The sequence below is a fragment of the Mesocricetus auratus genome, unplaced genomic scaffold, assembly GCF_017639785.1.
Source record: "Mesocricetus auratus isolate SY011 unplaced genomic scaffold, BCM_Maur_2.0 Super-Scaffold_4256, whole genome shotgun sequence".
In the NCBI taxonomy this organism is placed as follows: domain Eukaryota; kingdom Metazoa; phylum Chordata; class Mammalia; order Rodentia; family Cricetidae; genus Mesocricetus; species Mesocricetus auratus.
In genome coordinates this window covers 20,378,277-20,396,669 of record NW_024429182.1, presented here as the reverse complement: position 1 = coordinate 20,396,669, position 18,393 = coordinate 20,378,277, and the positions used below count along the sequence as shown (strand labels likewise).

The following is an 18,393-nucleotide window of genomic DNA, read 5'->3' as shown; positions in this document are numbered from 1 at the left end:
CGTCTTGGCATTTAATTGCTCAGGACCGGATGCAATACCTAAGACATGGGGTTGAAGAGGAGTGGGTTTCCCGGCGTGATTGCTCAGAGACACCCAGAGAGGGACACTGGGATAAAAAAAAAACTTCAGAGGGACACCATGGAGCCCTGTAAGGAATGACTCCTTGTCCTTTTCCCCCAAGCTAAGACAATGGCTAACACAGGGTGATAAAGACCACAAGGAGGTTGAATGATCTGGAAGAACAGAAAATGGTATCCTCAGCCCCTTGCACAGAGCCCAGCAGGGCAACATGACCCGACAGCCCTTGATCTTTCTGGGTCCAGTGAGGAATTGTCTATGTGACTTGCCAAGACTTTTGCCAAGACACAGTCATGCAAAGTTCCCCATGTCAGCCCTGAAGTGACACAGAATGGTGACTACAGGCTCCTGAGAGGGCACGGAGGCCACTTTGCCACAGTTCACAGACCTTGGGAGTCACAGAGTATCTCCCACGCTTGGAGGAGGGTGTGGACTTGGGTATCACCTGAGTTACCTTAACTTGAGGCAAATGGGGAACTACAGAGCAAGTCCAAAGTCTCACCATGTAGCCCAGGTTGAAGGCACTAAGTATCTCAGACTGGTCTCAAACTTGCTGAGTCCTCTTGCCTCAGCCTCTCTAGTGCTGGGATTATAAACAAGTGCCATCGTGACTAGCTCTCAATTAAAAAAAAAATGGGTAGTTTAATCATTAGCGCCATGTAAAGCCCTGGAGAAGGCACCAGCCACTATAATTATGCTTTATTCTTCTGAGAAAAGTGGAAAAGCTGAGGAAGAGTTAGTACCACAGTGGGCTTTTCCAGATGGTCAGCTCTGCTTCCATTCCTTGAGGACAAGCAGTGCAGAGGGTTGCCAGATGACTCTGCTCCCTCCTGGCTCTGGCTGCCTCTAGCCATTGGATTCGGCGGTCTCCATATTCAATGCAATAATAACTCTGCCAAGACTTGGCAAGGAAAAACCCATGAGAAGGGCTGGGGAAATGGCTCGGTTGGTGAAGTGCCTGCTGCACAAGAATGAGGATTCGAATTTGAGCCCCAAAACCGTGTAAGAAAGTCAGGTGTGATGGAATATGCTTATCATCCTAACCCAGGGGACGAGTCTCACCGGCTAGCCAGCAAAAAGGTGGGTGGCATTTGAAGAATGACACCCATTGTAGTCCTACCTATATATGCATACATGCTCCTGAGTACATGTTCACCCATGCACACACAAGCATGCACATGCACACACACACAAATAAGTAACATACTAGAGAGATATCAGCTGTGGGTAGTGACCTCTAGTATGGCTAATTACTGTGATGAGTTTCTGGGAAACAACGGGTAAACGTTGGGGAGCACCACCTTTCAGCAGGAAGAGCACTGAGCAGTCAGACCATGCCAGCCCTAAGCGGGACTCCTTCACCTAGGCCAAGTTTCCAGTCAAGTTTCTCTTTTTAAAAACCCCAGCTGCCATAGCCACTGCGGGCTGAGTACAAATGAGAGTGGGGAGTCTGCATTCTCACTGCCTGTGGGCCTAATTCAATGAGGAGAGCCATCGGCCACCCCTGCTGCAGGAGGCCCCACCCCTGCCCAGCACTCTAGTCTAGACATGTACTGCTCTGCCTTGGCAGATCTTTCAAATCTCTTTGTAATTCTTAGTTGACCACAGGAGCTGTAATGGAAGCCCCATTTTGTCATTGACCATGTAAGACCCAGTCTGAAGCACTTGACATGAGCGATCTTATCTCATCCCCACTTCCAGTGGTTTGAACCTTAAATGTGACCCAAAAGCATCTGGGTTGAAGGTTTGGGCCTGAGTGATCAGATGCAGGACTTTGGGGAGGCTCCTGCATCATGGGATCGCTGACCTTATCAATGGATTAGTCCATTGATGGATTCATAGATTAAGGGCTATTTAGAGGTGGGAGAATGCTCTCAATGAGTATCCTCTCCTTGTCCCCCCACCCCCACTCGCCACCAGGAAGTGAGCAGCAGCTTTTTTCTGCCAGCTTCTGGCCTTGTCACCAAATTAAAAACACTTACGTCAGGTGACTATGTACTGAAACCATGAGCTCCATAAACCTTTTCTCTTTCCAGTTGATTTCGCTCAGGTATTTTATCACAGCAAGGGAAATCTAACACACTGCTTTTCCCTGAATTAGGTACTGCTGTTATCCCCATTTCACAGATGAGAAAATTGGGGATGAGAGCATTTGGGGGTGGAAGCAAGATCTGAAGATTGGCGATTTGAGATCCAGATTTTTGTTGTCACTGTCTCCTCCATCCCCATCACCCACAAAAGGAACTTGGGTGTAATACCATACATTGTGCAATTTTGGCTAAGATACCAAATGTGTTTTCTGGGAATGTAAGAGCCATGTTTATGTCCCAGCTCGGGACAGGACAAGCACAAATGAAGACCAAGGCCTCGGACCACAGAACGCGCCTGTTCCAGCGCCAGGCTTGGCTGTTGGCCTCACATTATCTTCTCTTTCATTTGGGAAAACGCCCTTGCCCAGAAGCCTCAGTAGTGGGGCCACGCGACTCCGATGGACCAGCCTGGCCTTTCTGAACTCCCCCCATGCTTCAAGGATAAGGGGCTTTTGTCCGTATTGTGGGGACACTGAATGCCAAGGCAGCTCTCCGGACAAAAGTATAGTGCTGGAAGTGACTCCCCTAATGGCAACAGGGGAGGGGAATCCATGCTGCAGGACCGTGTTTGAGATTACCAACTGACTCCTTTGCAGGCATCACTCCTAGACCCCCACCCCCACCCCGTGAAAGGTAAGTGGCCCCAAGAGCAACAGAAAGCCCATTTGCAATCTTTAACCGGCTCTGAGGCATTCTCATCTACATAATTTTCCTTTGAAGCCAATAAGTGAAAACCTGGGTCGCAAACAGCCTGCCTCGGAAGAGGCTGGGCAGGCTGTCGAGAAACTGGCACGGAGAGGTGTCAATTCCTACACTGAAATCTGGTTCCTGGGTTTAGAGGAGTTTAATAAGGATATCAAGAAGAGGAAATGCAGATGAGGACACTCCAAGTGGGCTCTGTGGGGAGTCATAAAGGGCCCATTCATAAAAAGTTATGCACGCTTTATGCCTGGATTTTCACACACTGCCCTGGGAAAAAAATGTGATGCAGAGCAAGATGTCTACTTTACAATCTGCCCTAATCCGCTCTCCCTCCTGCCAAAGGGGCATTGACCTGCCTCCTCCCGGCAGATTTCATGGCACTGACCCCTCCCAGGGACCAGCTTAGCCAACACAATGCACTTGTTCCAAACACAAAAATTCACTAACGACTGCATTTGGAAACATCAGAGCAGACCAAATAGTTGGCAAAGAAGGGTGCCTGCAAATGAAGAATGATGGTCCAGGCACCGGGCCATGCCTTAACTGTGTGTGTGAGAGCATGCACGCTCGCACGCTCGCGCGCGCGCGCGCGCGCGCACACACACACACACACACACACGGAGGGAGGGAGAGGGAGAGGGAGAGAGAGAGAGAGAGAGAGAGAGAGAGAGAGAGAGAGAGAGAGAGAGAGAGAGAGAGAGAGAGAGAGAGAGAGAGAGAGAGAAATTCAGGTAAAATATGAGCCCTAATGCCATTCCTCCCAAGAACAATCAACCCAAGTCAAAACCGGTAAACTGGCAAACCGAACAGGTCCTGATCCAGTACTAAGCAACACCGGGATCCCCACTGAGAAAATTCCGACTTGCCATTCAAGCAAAGGGATGCTTGGAAACCAGCCTGTGTCCACTTTCTGGAACGCGCCTTGGCCCTTTTGGGGGAACTTTTGCTCCTTCCTCCCATGGCTTTAGTCGAACCCATTTCTGGGGATGTAGGGCTGCCAATCTTGGCAAGCAAAACTCCAGGAAGCCTGGTTACCTTTGACTCCCAGACAATCAACACATGGTGTATTTTGTCTGACAGCCTGGGATGGGAGGACTTCCAATATTTAGCAGTCACCTGTCCCCAGACCAGGACATTGGAATCTGGTCTAATTTCAGTCACTAGCTAGCCGGGAGGCCTTAGGCACTCCGTGTATGTGGGGAGCTGGGATTTCCTATGCGGTGTGGGATTTGGTGACTTGAAGGTATCTGTCAGGTTGAGGGGATCTGGGGTTCCCTTGTGCCCTTTCCACATAGCTTTTGTAAAACTATTATTGTAAAAGATCCAAACAGTAGAGAAGTGTACAAAACACAACATAAGGCTGCCCACCACCCCCGCACTTCCTTTCTTAGAGGTAACCACTCCATCCCTTAATGAACACGCTTTCCATGTGTTTGGTACTAGACACATGCGGGGCCAAAAGGATCATTCTCTGACCCAGTTTGTGTGGGTTCTGGTTAAGTCGTTTTCCAGGAGTCTCATCCAGAGACATTTTCCAGGAAATGGTGGTGGTCAGCCAAGCTTAGAAACCCCTGTTCCCAGGAATCCAGCCTTACTGGGAGGTGGGCTCGGGTGAGTACGTTTGTGTCTGCAGGAGCATTGCACGTGTGTGTGGATGTGGGTGCAATTGCACGTGTACCCAGGTGCATGCGGGGTCAGAGGTCAACATCGGGTATCTTCCTCACTCTCCACATTATTTTTTGAGACGGGGTGTCTTGCTGAATCCAGACCTCACTGATTCAACTAGATTGGCTGGGGAGTGAGTTCCAGGGACCCACTATTTCCATTACTGCCCCCAGTCCTGGAGACACAGACTCACACTATATAGTGCCTGGCTTTTTGTATGAGAGCTAGGGATCCAAACTCAGGTCCTTATGCTTGTGCAAAAAAGCACTTAGCTCACTGAGTCACCCCCCTGCCCTGCGCCATGTCATTTTGGCACACCTGACCAATGCTGCTTGTGATCTGCATTTCTGACTGCTACTTCCATGCCTGCTTATTTTAGGCAGGAAACAGAACCCAGTGCAGGCGGGCTCTACCCTGTCTTGGGCAGTATAGTCACGTGTCCATGCTGGGGGGGGGGCTTGGTTTGTGTGTCTGGACTATCAGCTACATGATGGATTTCTCCTTAATGATGGCACATAGACCCTGCCCTGGCTCCTCCCCGGTACCTTGGAGTTTCTGAGGACACAAATCCCCACCTGTCTGCACCCTTAGGAATTTAAACTCACCCTTCCACTAGATACAGGTGCCTGTGTGCTGCACAAGCTACTCTCAGTGATAACTGATGTTCCCCATGCAGAAGGCTGCAGTTTCCCTAGAGACTGCCGCGTCTAGTGTGACCATCTTGTCCTGGTCCCCCAGGAGCTGACACAGCATCGGGCCTTCTTTCTCATCACCATCTGCAGCCGACTGCCTGGCGACAGCTCTTTCCAGGTGCATCTGATGGGGGAAGTCTTGTGTATATGTCAATAAAGCACTTTGGCCAATAGGGAAGCAAGACAGGTAAGGTGTGGCTTTCCCACTTGTATGAAGGAATGCCGGGGACGAGTCATCATCCAAGCTTAGCCTTGAGCAGGCCGAGAGGCCATCACACAGACTGTTCCAGCAGTGAGGATACCCTGCTCCTACAGATCATCCCACCGTTGAGGATACCCTGTTCTCATCTGTCCCTCTTCATCTGGTTCTTTGTTGGTCTGTTTCTCTCCACAGCTCCACCATAGCTGGCCTTCTCAGGCCAATGAGTTCCAGCTTTGGCTCCCAAGACCCAAGACCACTGCTCCTCCAGGAAATATTAATCCTCCCTGATCATCAAGAGATCTATTTGGGGAAAACTTTCTCTTTATAGTGTCTTCCTGTGACCTTTCACTCAAAAGTCCAAGCTGCCTTTGGTGGGTGAATCTAACTCTTGGCTAGGCCACAGAAATAATACCTGCCCATCAGAAATTCTGGGAGAGATAAGTAAGCCAAGAACAGAACAGAAACATTAAAAAGTTCCTCTACCATTCTGAAATAACCACTGTGTGCTATTTATGTGTTTGACTTTGACATTTATATTGTAAATTATAAAATGGTTTCTTGCTGTTGGACTCAGCCCACACAACGGTTTAAATGATTTAGTTTGGGACAGCACAGTTAAACTCCTTATTTTATCATTTCAAACCCATTCTGCTCACCTCTGCCTGTTATAGCAGCTAATGTTGCGATTCTCGCACTATACACATCTGCATACACACACACACACACACACACACACACATATATATATATATATATATATATTTGAAATAAGTCTGTTTACTCCATTCTGTGACATACTTTTTTGCATGTTTCAGGGCACCAGAAAATCTCTCTGTATCAATACACACTCACCTCCAACTTTGTTTTTAATGGACTGGAATTTTCTTCTGAAAAGATGTGTCATAATTTACTCAGCTAACCCTACTGTTGAACATTTAAATTGCCTTTGATTGTCCCTGCTGCAGTGAACCTCCCTGCAGCTAGAGCTTTACACACTTCCTTAATTAGTTCCCTAGGAGAAATCCCAAGAAGAGGAATTGCTGGGTCACAGGGTGCTGACAGTTTTTAAAAGCCTTTAACATGTGTGGCCAAATGGAGTGCTCAGAGTTTTACAACGACAAGAGTACTTGAGAGCTTCCTGTGCTGGCTGCCACAGTGGAGCCTTCCAGATAGTAAGAGCATCCCTGAGAACCAGTCCGTCTTTCTTCTCTTAAGGCTGTCTGAAGTCCACTCACCCAACAGGGGGGCCTTTCTCCAGTAACCATCCCGGACCTCCACGTAATCATACCAGCACAGCCGGCTCTTAAACAAATCCATGGATGTAAAATTTAGGATGACCTGTAAAGAATTACCATAAAGTAGGTTTGAATAACAAAGCCTGAAGAGTTCTGAAGGATGCATCTTACATACCGGTGTTCTCGTGTTACTCCTTAGCATTCGGAGCCCTCAGACCACAGTAGGAGTGTCTTCTCCAAACACACACAGGAAACCCCCTGACATCAAATAATAACCCTTAGGCAGGATGGGGAGTAAACAGAAGGAGATGCACCCTTCAGTTCCGTCTGGGGGGGTCTCTTGAACTTTTTAAAGTTGCTAGGTGGTTTACAGAAAGCAAGATCAAGATGCATTAAAAGATGGGCCAGGGTGAGTTGAGACTAGGGATTTGGAAGGAGGTAAGGGGTCAGTGAGGTTCAGAGATAGGAGCAGATCTTGTAACATCATCAATCATTCGGAGGGTCCGGGGTTAGCTCAAGTGCATGTGAACACAGCTGGGATCAACATCCCCTCAGCCATGACCTCCCACTTCTGAAGTGTTGTTGTTGCCCAAAGCCTTCCTGAGTTAGTCCATCCATCCAATTATCCATCCATCCATCCATCCATCCATCCATCCATCCATCCATCCATTACTTTTACTGGCTGGCTCCTTACAGCATGTCACTGTGTTGTTCTTCAATGTCCCTTCCTAAGGCTACTGTTGGGATGATTCCCACACTACCCACAGCTACAACTTCTAAGTCAGTTTTCCATGCCTTATATCTCAGGTTTATCAAACCACCCCAACCCATGCTTAGGAGATCCCTAAAGAAATTTCTGTGCCCCTATCTCATAAGTCGGGCTCTGCTCATTTTTCTAGATTCTCCAAGGCAAGCCCTGTTCCTTTCTCTGGAAGTTACAGAACTTCCAGAGGCCCAGGTGCGTGCCCACTCACAAGTCCTTGCTCAGATGGAACCACCTGACATTTAATCTTTAGGAGCTCCCTCCCTATCCTCTCTCCCTCTCAGAGGTGTCTCAGTCAGACATCGCAGCTCCACCCCCTCACTGACTCTAAAATTCTGAGGAAGTGGTTGACTTCTGGAACCTTTTTTTCTCACCTGAAAAACAATATGCACACTAGCAGGCTGTGGAGGAGTCTGTGAGAGAAATTGTACACAGAGGGACTCCTACTGTGTTTGGCATACAGCAAGTACTCCATAAACACAAGTCAGACCACACTGAGTATTCCCTTAGCATATCACAACTGGTGCCCCACCACCCCCACAGGCTTTCTTTCCATCCTGATCATTGCTGAGAGTGCCCATCCCTTCCCTGGGGCCAATTCCCACCCAGGCAGATTCTTTCTCAGAGCCCAGTGGTCCCCCAGGAAATGGAGAGCGAGTGAGTATCAGAGAATAACAGATGCGGTCGGTGCATGAGTGTCATGGACATGTCTATCAGACTCCTAAGGGAGTGAGGGAACCAGGCTGAGTAGCATCTTAAGTTTGGGGTGTCCCTGGGTTTCTCTCAAGTCTGCATCATACTGGTGATGAGGTGGTGGGGTGCAGGAATGCTTAGAAGGATTCTTTAGTCTTTGCTCTTTTAAGACTGCAGTGAAGAAATGTTAGTAAAACTTCCTTGGAAACACATTCATGCTCTAACTGAGAGGGATAATTATTCAGGCTAATTATTTTAAGTACGTTAGTGAACCATAAAGACCATTGGGGGGAAATGATGAGCGAGAGGTGATGTGGGGATCCATCAAGTTTGCTAATTACCAGCAGCTCTGGCGAAGGCTGGGTGAGGCAGAGATGGGAATAATTGCAGGAATTTCAATGATGTACATTCTCTGTGCCCCCAGTGAGCACTAATAATTGAGGCTTAGTGAAGCTTCCATGGTTCAAACATATCACATAGACCTGTTGTGCAGCAAGCCAACAATGTGGGGATGGCCAGGCCTCCTCCTCGTCTTCCTTCCTGTTAGCACCTCTAGCAGGCATGGCCGTAGCCACGCAAAAGGCAAACAGTCAGGTTCAAGACGACGACCACAGTGTGTTTGCTTGCGTGATGGTGCATGCCTCTAAGTGTATGAGTGCACATATCTGTGCACACGCATGCAGAGGGTAGAGGGGGTGTGTGTCATTGTCTTCCTCTGTCACCCTTATTCCCTTGAGACAGGATCTCTCACTGGTCAAGAAGCTTGCTGACTTGGCTAAGCTCGTTTGCTAGCGAATTCTCAGGATCCCCCACTTCTGGGGTTCCAGGATGTGTAGCCATTCTTCTCTTTTTGTTGGGGCACTAGAGACTTGCACTCAGGTCCCCATGCTTGCACAGCAAGCCATCTTACCCACTGTGCAGTCTTCCAAGCCTTGGCATTGCCCTAGCACTTAGTTGTGAGAGTGCATGCAGGTGTGCAAATGTGTATGTGTGTGAGCTTTGTCTCCTTTGTGTAACATGATGATGGTCCACTGTTCAGGTTTTTAGTCTCTCAATGGGGTTTGTCCACTTCCCAGCTCTCCATCAAATTTAGTCACCTTGAGTAAGTCCAGTTCTCTATTGATAAGTGGGGTGTCAGCACCTAGCATGTGGGGTTAATGCAAGATGCCATTAAGTGACCTATAAGGCTACTGTGAGAAGAATCCAGTCTGTAAAAAACGTTTTCAATTGACCCTAGCTGTTACTAGTTCTCACATAAGGAGTATCTGCAGACTGGCTATGAACACCTGAGAAATATCCAATGTATCCAACGGCCTCCAGTTACCCAGATGTCACTCTACCCTCATATATCCATATATCCATTCCACAAACACTCATGTACCATGGCTGTGCCAGGCAAAGTGGGATGCTGGGACTGATGTGGACAATTTCTGTCAGTGTGCTATCTCAGTAGATATGATACTGAAACATGCTGTGGCATGTGTGATTCCAGAGGGGTCTGGGGACACAGGGGCATCCCCTCACCTAGACCCAAGAAAAGAGGGCTGATCTGGTCTGAGTCAACTTGAAGAATATCTGGATTTGTAAAAAGAAGATAAAAATTGGAGAGATGACTCAGTGGTTAAGAGTGTGTTCTCCTCTAGCAGAGGGCCCACGACTCATGTTGGGTGGCTGATAACTGCCAGGGAATCTGGACTTAGGAGATCTGGATCTGCTCCAGCCCCATTCTTGACTCAATGGACACCACACACACACACACACACACACACACACACACACACCCTTCAACACACATATGCATATAATTAGAAAATAAAATAAATCTTTTAAGATAAACTTTGGAGTTCAAAGCCCAGTTCTTTAATATGTGATTGGACAATTTCTCTCCAAATACCAAACACAGAATGACATAATGGTACCATATAGTGCAGCAGAACATATCCACCTTGGACCAAGGAGAAGAGGCCCTGACCCTGAGCTCTGCTCCAGGGGGCCATGGGATCTTCAGGGTCAAAGGAACTTATAAATACAGGGCTTGCTAGGCCCCTAACATCTTCCTCCAAAGACACAAGGCCTTGGCATTCCCTGAGCCCACTTATAGGACATGTCATGGCTTCCTTCCTGGATCTGAGAGCAGACACACATGTCTGGACAGCCCACAGAGGGCAGCCATAGAGCAGCTGCTTGCAAGGCTGGAGTGAATGAATGATACTCAGGAGTGTGACTGGGGTTGACACACAGGGGCATGTAGAGGGCTAGAGAAGAGAAGTCAACTGTGTTGGCCACACTGGCACCTATCAGACGCACCACTCCAAGGTGTCAAGAAGTTTTATACTGGACACTTGCTCTCTAGAGTATTATAACAATGTGTTAGCCTAGGTAAAGGGCAGATTGAGGTTTTTCTGACAGGTAGCTTAATTCATAACCTATGGACACGTAGTGCACCCATTTGTGAGGGTAAGATTGGCTGAGAAGTCATAAAACAATGAAAGCAGGGCAAGCAGTGGCACTCCTGGCGTTCTGTGGGCACTCAGAAAAGCTGCTGTCATTATCAGTACAAAGGCTGAGTCCCACCACACCCGACCCAGAGTGCCACACTGTTCCTGATGGGGGTCCAACCTACCTTTTAAAAATGCTGTTCACTGTATATGTGTATGGGGTGCGGTGTCATAGCTAGGGGTGTGTCCCAGCATGCAACGATCCAATCAGTAGAGTTAATGGTCTCACCTACCTTTTCCCCAGGGGTGACAGAGATCCTCCAGACACAGTGGGAATAGGAGGGGTAGCCGTTTGGGAAACCAGGTGCCGAAAAGTTTCCGGTTGTGTCCTGCAGTGTTTCCCCACATGCTGCATAAACAAAACAACAACTCTGAGACAGGTACACACAAGGCTCCCACCCCTCCCCCGCCCCCAGCTATCCCTGCCCAGGCCTGTGAAGTAAAAGCCCTTTCCCAAGCCAAAGCCCGGTGAATGATGCTTGAAGAGTGAGCCAAATAGATGGTCATTTTTCTGGCCAGGGCAAGCAAAAGCAGATCTTGATGCCAAGGAGTAGCACCCAGGGCTTCTGCCAAAGGCTCTCAGTATGACTTGATCTGGGTTCAGATCTCAGTTCTCCAGTCACGAGCTGGATCAATTCAGGGGGTCAGTGAGATCGCCTGTGTCACACAGACTGGGTCCACTTGGGGCTTGACCGCCCAGAGAGTTACTGAGATTGTAAGACTAATTTACTGATTGATCGATGAGAGAGGTTGAGCCCAGAGCCTCAGGCATGCTAGATAAGTGCCCTAACATTGAGCTACAAATCTCCCAGTCGCACTGGAGCCTTCACAATTGCTAACAAGGACATCTGTAGCAGGGAGAATACAGAAGTGTAAGTCAGTAAAGCCAAAAGGAAACACGCTCTGAAACTCACTTATGCCCCATTTAAATTCTTTTCTTTTTGCTCTCTACCTCTGAGAGAGTTACCAAACAAACAAGAAAGCAGAGGAAACACAAGGGTACAGGCAGGTATACGAGGATGGTCTACAGCGTGCTCTTGGACCTGTTCGTCTTTGAAGGGTGCCCAGTAATGGATGTGTCTAGAATATAGACCCTGCATGAGAGAAAAAAATACTTCCTCCAATTTGTCCTTAAGAGAAATGAAGAGGGAGGAATTCCTGTAGCTTGGGAGCAAAAGACATTTGTATTTCCTGAACCCTGGGGATAGACACCCCTAAAATACAAAGGCAGTCGCTTGCTGAGTGGCTGCCCCCGACCCCACCATGGGGCTACCCACAAAGTGCAGGGAATGGGCATGCTTAAGCATTTCCTGCCACCTCTGCTTGGCCACTGCCCTAGCTTGCAATGGCCCCTTGGAGCACTCTCTGCTACTCTGGAGCTATGGTAAAGGGCATGTGGAGGGCTGCCCATCATCTGCCTCAGGAAATCCCAGCTATCAGAGCCTCAGGATCACATTACAGAACAACTGCCAAGCATAGTGAGGCTCACTCCCAGCAGCCAACACCCCCGAGGCTTTCATGGAAATTATTTTAGAATAATCATCAGCATTCTGCAAGAATAGATACATTACTGTGTGCTCCAGGATATTTACCAGCTGCAGGGAAGCCTTTGGGGAAATAAGCAGCATATACAGTGTAACTAAATAAATACTATGGCATTTCCCAGGGAATGCTTAAGGTTTCCCTTTACATTCAGAGGGTTATATGATATGCATGTCCTGTATTTCATGCCTCTGGATGACTGAGGGCTGGATGAAAACATTTCCTCATTTCATAAGGATGCAGCCTACACAGCATTTTTCAGTCCCCATGATCCTGCATTGTAGGGCAATGTCACAGCCTACATTTTCTCCAATGGCCCCAGTTTCAAATATTCCACCATGAATTAAAACACATCTTGTTTGAAGGATGTGGAGAAGGCTACTAGAGCCATTGGTGATGGAACTTCTGTCTGCCCCCCCCAAGCCCATAAGTCCATTCTGTTCCAGTAGTAGCACAACCTTGACAACCACAATCAATACTTCGAAGTGCCTTAGGGCACTGAGCCCAGAGTGACATGGAATGAAAAGATGTGAAAGCTGGTTAGTTTTAACTGTCCACTTGATACAAAACAGAGAGTCCCGACGAGGAATTATCTAGACCAGGTTGCCCTGTGTGCTTGTTTGTGGGAGGTTGTCTTGATTGCTATCTGATGTAGGAAGACCCAGCCCAATGTAGGTGGCACCATTCCCTAGGCAGGGCATAGGTCCCAAGCTATATAAGACAGGAGAAAGCTACATGAGACAGCATGTGGGATCCAGACATTTATTTTCTCTCTGCACTTGACTGTGACAATTTAAGTTCCAGTCTTGTCCTCCCCACAATAATGGGTTGAAACTTGAAACTCTGGGACCAATAAACCCTTCTCTGACATGGATTATTTTTCCTATGTATTTTATCACAGCAAAAGAAATGAAACCAGGATAGAGATAAGGGCAAAGAGGACCATTCTGAGGAGAAGAGACTGTAGCCCTAGATCATGACAAGCCTTTGCTTCACCCCAAGATACTCTCTGGTCTTTAATATCATACGGCTGCTAACCAACCCTGAGGCCGCAGCACCGAGATTTGCTCTGACTGTAGACCCCTATCTCCCCCGAAGCATTTCTCTCACTCTCTGTCTTCTGGCTAGAAGCTCTTGGTTCTTCCTTGGCCATATTCACTTTCCCCAGTTCCCTAGAAAGAAGAGGAGCTCCCGGAGCAGTGGCTCATACTGAAGTGCATTCCGTTTCCCCTCTTCCCTCTGCACTCAGGGCTTTGCCAAGGAACTTCAAAAGCCTCCTCTAGCCAGGCCGTGGGCTCTGAGCCTGCTGTTCTCCAATTCAGTACTCTGCTCTGTACTGCACACTCCCTAGCAAAGACATAAGAAACCACGGCTCCCACGGAGTGGTCTCTTCAGTTCCCACATCCAGCAAGAGATGGGGTTGCTTGCACACAGCATGCATTGTGTGGCGTGGGGTGCTAGGAGTTGCTGAGAATCCCTGTGGCTCACAGTTACCTGGGCATTTGTACAGCTTCCTGGCTTGAGCTATATCTCCCTGACTGAGCCGCACTCGTTGGCCAATGGTTGGCCTGACGCCATTGTCGTCTCGACGGGGGAGGATGGTGTCTAAGAAAACTCCTCTACAGGAAATAAAAAAAGGAGAGAGGGAGAGAGACAGGAAGAAAAGTCAAGGCTGCCAGACTGTGTGCAAGGAGACTCCCAGTTTTCATTTCTTCCCTCCTTCAACATTCCTATCCCGATCATTTGCCACCCCCTCCCCCTGCTGGCTTGACTGAGTGGTTTCTTTCCTATCCTATCCTATCCTATCCTATCCTATCCTATCCTATCCTATCCTATCCTATCCTATCCTATCCTATCCTATCCTATCTTATCCTCTGCCTACTCATTTCCCAATGGGAAGGAAACTGCCAAGTTGAAAAATATACCCTAGTCCAGTAGTCTGAAGCCTGTCTTACTTATGCGTACTGAGTACTTCCATGAAGCCCTTGACAGGAGCTCACCCTGGGACCATCATGTTGCACAAACCAGGGACGGCCATTCAGAGATTACATTATGTGTGGCACCCCCTGGAGTTGTGCACTAGGCAGTACTTTGTGTAGATTAGTCTTGGAGCTAGCTGCTCCAGGAAGAGCCTGGGAACTGGTCCAGCATATAAATCAAGAACACTAGAGGTCATCAAAAGATGCCAGGCTGCATATTCCCACCCGAGGCCTGCCTCTGTTGTGTAGGTTAATTTGAGATGCCCCTTCCCTTCTTTGAATTTTTCTGAGCCTCAGTTTACGCCACTGTACAATAGAAGGTTGACTGGCTGGTCGTGGTGGCCCCTCCGAGCCCTAGCACCTTATTCTATAGTTGTGTGACTAGGATTTCTAAAACACAAGAGGACCCCCAGATGTCTGGCTGAGCCCTGGCCTAGTCACACCTCGCTGCAGAATCCCAGCCCCCTCCTCTGCCTGTAGACCCTCTGTTTGGGCCTGTCCTACGTGTTGACCCTTCGTCAAGCATCATCTGCTCCTTTCTTAGCCAGATTCCTGAAGCATTGTCTCCGTTCCTTTTTGACATTCAGCTTTCATTCAGTCTTCTGTTGTGATTTAACTGGACTGGTGAGGTCACGTGTACCTCCAGCAGGATCGTCTCAGTCTTCATCTGTCTCTCTGTAACTCTGGAAACTGTCAGCGCCTCTTTCTTCACTGTCCTCTCCTCCAGTCCCCAGGCATTGCTGCACAAACTGGGAGAGAGCTACCACTTCCACTTCCTGCTTGGATGAGGCCCCTGCCTCTGCTCTGTCCATGCTACACCACCAGAGAATTGTTTCCAGTTCAGAACCCCAGTACCTGGTACCACCTCCCTGTGCTGTACCATGGGCCGAGATCCTACTCTAAATTAGGTTCACACCTGGATTTATCCTGCCCTTTGCTTGTCCCCTGACCTTTGTCCCGGAGATTGACTCTGAAAGGGCTCTCAGATGCTCCCTGTTCCTCACTCTCTTACTGAACCAATGACCAAGTTCTGTCTAGTGTCGGCATCCCTTGAGCCCAGGCCCTCTTCTGGCTCCCAGACCGCCGTCTGAGCTCACATGATCGCCACCTCCTCCTGAATTTTCTTCAGACGTTTCCTGACCATGTCCCTCTCTGTGGGCTCAACCTCCTTTGCCCCAGCCCTACAATGCTGTGATATGGCCACCCCAGCAAGCAAGGGTGGTGTGTTCTTAGCAACTTCCTGCCACCTGGCTGTCCTCTGCTCATGACTTCCGACTTCCTCTCCAGCCGTACCCCGTAATCTCCTTCCAGTCCTCTCCCCAGGCTACCCACACCCCACACCCTGTTGTTTTGTCTGCTCCCAGGACTCCTGTTCATTCTCCAGATCTCAGTCAGCTGTTCCTCCCTCTTAAAAGCCTTCCAGGACCCTTTCTACCCCTCCCATTTGGTGTTGCCCTATTCTCTTGACTAGTTTCTGTCATACTTTTATTTTTTTTAATGTGTTGGTGATGTTTTCTCCTCTGCCAAAAGTAAGTTTCTCAAGACTGGATTTTTCCTTTCTGTCCTTACAGACTGGGGGTGGGGGTACAGGCTCCACCCATTTCTTAAATTATACAAACACAACAAGGAACTATTATTCAAAGAACTTCACAAAATTGTTACTGACATCCAAAAGAATCAGCTTAAACATGTACAGCTTAGCTATTAGCTTCTCTCTCTCTCTCTCTCTCTCTCTCTCTCTCTGTCTCTCTCCTTCCCTCCCTCTATCTCCCACCCCCCACCCCAGCTTTGTTATGTCCTAAATTCTCTGCCATACTAGATGATACACATCTCCATTTCTTCCTGCTTACATCACCTTGTTATCCTTTTGGCTGCGAAGTGCTTGTTTTTCTCAGATTCCCAGCACACTTTCTCTCCAATGAGCACAAGAGAATCCAGACCATCCGTCTGCAGGGCCTCGCGGCCTCCTTTGCCCAACGGCTAACCTCCGCCCTGACTTCCTCTGAGACTCTTGTCCTTATCTCCCAGAGTCTCTCAAGGCACCCTGTACTCCCCTCCTCATACCGGGTTTGAAATCCTAAATCATGACTTCTAAGACAACTAAAATTCTGAAATCAGTTACCTGCTACCCGACAGACAGAAATTTCTGCCCTAACAAAGGACATGGCCCCCTGTGACAGTCTCTCTGAAGGAGGGATTTTGCAGCAAAAAACAAAGGAGTAGCCTGGGCTTAGGTGATGTCAGCAAGGCCATCAGGAGGCCTGACATGTTTATGTCATGTTCCCTCCTCCATTATTCTTAGGGCCACCCTATGAGTCAAACCCTTCCTGTCACTTCATCTTCATAAGGCCCTGGGAGGCAGGCCTGTTGTCACCAGGCTCCCTGAGCGACTTGGTGTGCTGACAGAGCCAGTAGTGGAGAGCCAGCCCAGCACCTAGGCGGCCTGAAACCTCTGCCAGCCATCTTCATCCTTCTGGCTGGTGGGTCCCAGGGCTCAGGAGCAATAGGCTTCCGTGCACAGTGAGTGGTGGCATGAGTACAAGGGAGGTTTGGGACAAAAGCAGCAGGCTCAACACTGGCTCGCACCCAGTCTTTGGAGCTAAGACATCAATGCAATTCCCCGAGTTACTGACAGGCCACTGAGCTCTGGAGAATGTCCACTCTCAGAGCCTCCCTGTGTGTATGTAGCACTGTAGCAATGCTCCTTTACCCTTTCTGGATTGACAGTGCCCAGCATTGACTTCAGGCTAAGCTGGGAAGGTTTGACAGATGTCTTAGGGGATAAAATTGTCAGCTCCTACTTTTCCAAACAAAGACATCCCTGTAACTGAGAACTGTCTTCTCGACTCCTGGACCTGTGCCCAGCAAAACTTCTAAGGACACCACTCCCACCAAGGGGGAAAGGAGAAAAAAGGCAATAAAACCAGAGAGGACAGAGCTGGAAGGAGACAGCTCAGGTCGTAAAGAGACTCAGAGACTGCATTTCACATCAGCAGGAAGGGCTTTATCCCACAGGCCTGTGTTCTGCAGGCAGACGATTGGCTGCTCTTTCACGAGCTCAAAGGAGAGGTACAGTGCAGCCCCAGGGGAGAAATGACCAAGAGAAATGAGTTGCAGTTGGAGTAGAGAAGCCTCTGACAATGAAAAAAAAGCCCACCAGTAAGAGCCCATGGTATAAAACAGCCTTCTAAAACTTCATACTGAAAACCATCACAAATGAAATGCAGGCATCCACCCTCAGCAACATGTGTGTGTGTGTGTGTGTGTGTGTGTGTGTGTGTGTGTGTGTGTGTGTGTGTGTGTGTGTGTGTGTGTACCTGTGTTGGGACATGGGGATGGGGGAGAGTCCAAGCTGTGAGGCAGGAGTTGATAAGAGGCCTGTGGTAGATGGTAAATAATACACTTCATCTCATAGCAACATCCCCTTGAAAGGCAAAGTTGTTGTTTCTCCCATTAAGAGGCAGGATGTATTTCTTCACTTCACCTGATAGGAGGTGAAATAAGTGATGTCATGCAAGTTCTAGATCCTGGCCCTTTGCAAGCTTGTAGCTACCCAGGCTGCCCTCAAGCAGCCCTGAGTCCTCAAGCAGAGAAGAGCCTGGCCAAACGTACTGAATGGTGACAGGCCATAGGAAGGAGGAGCATGGGCTATGTGTGACTGGCCAGCTTCGACTCCCCAGCCCAATTAAGCTGCCAAATGACTGGCAAGACCAGAGAAGGATGAGCTGGGCTGGCCCAGGGTAAAACAACAACCCAGTGAGTTGTAGTTTTAAGACCCTAAGTTTGGCAGGCAAGTTATGCAACAGTAGGTATTGTAGCAGTGACTAAAGTCTGCCTCAGGGAAGCCGCTCTGCACCGGCTGTCCATCATGTGCTAGCGCTGTTCCTTGCCAATCTCCCTCCTAGGCACTTTGGATGAGGTGTGATCATTTCATGAGTCTGGCCCAAAGATTTCCTCTGGTCTGTGTTGATAAGATAGCTCATGATGACTTTGGGGTTAGAAAAGGTTCCCTCTGGAGGGGCAGAAGCAATGGGATTATGAGCTAGAGATCACAGGAGGGGAAAAGATGCTTAGGAAAAGAGCAACAAAGTTAGGAAAAACAGGATGAGCCTCTGCTTGGCCTCTGGCTCCAGAACGTCGTGCAGTGGGTTGCATATAGCCAGTGAGAGGAAGGTGGCTTCATTCATACTGCTCTACACACCCTCATAGGAGGGACTTCCAGTCTCCCTTCTGGAGAGGAGCTTGCCACATTTG

General features: G+C 48.6%; 1 protein-coding gene across 1 annotated transcript in view; it reads right to left on the bottom strand.

Moving 5' to 3' along the window:
• Tll2 (tolloid like 2) overlaps positions 1–18,393 on the bottom strand; it is a 114,997-nt gene that overhangs the window by 22,644 nt on the left and 73,960 nt on the right. The window contains exons 7-9 of the mRNA XM_040741877.1: positions 13,655–13,779; positions 10,852–10,967; positions 6,665–6,767 (exon numbers count right to left, since the gene is read on the bottom strand). Of these exons, the coding sequence (XP_040597811.1) occupies positions 6,665–6,767; positions 10,852–10,967; positions 13,655–13,779 (344 nt within the window). The remainder of the gene's footprint in view (positions 1–6,664; positions 6,768–10,851; positions 10,968–13,654; positions 13,780–18,393) is intronic.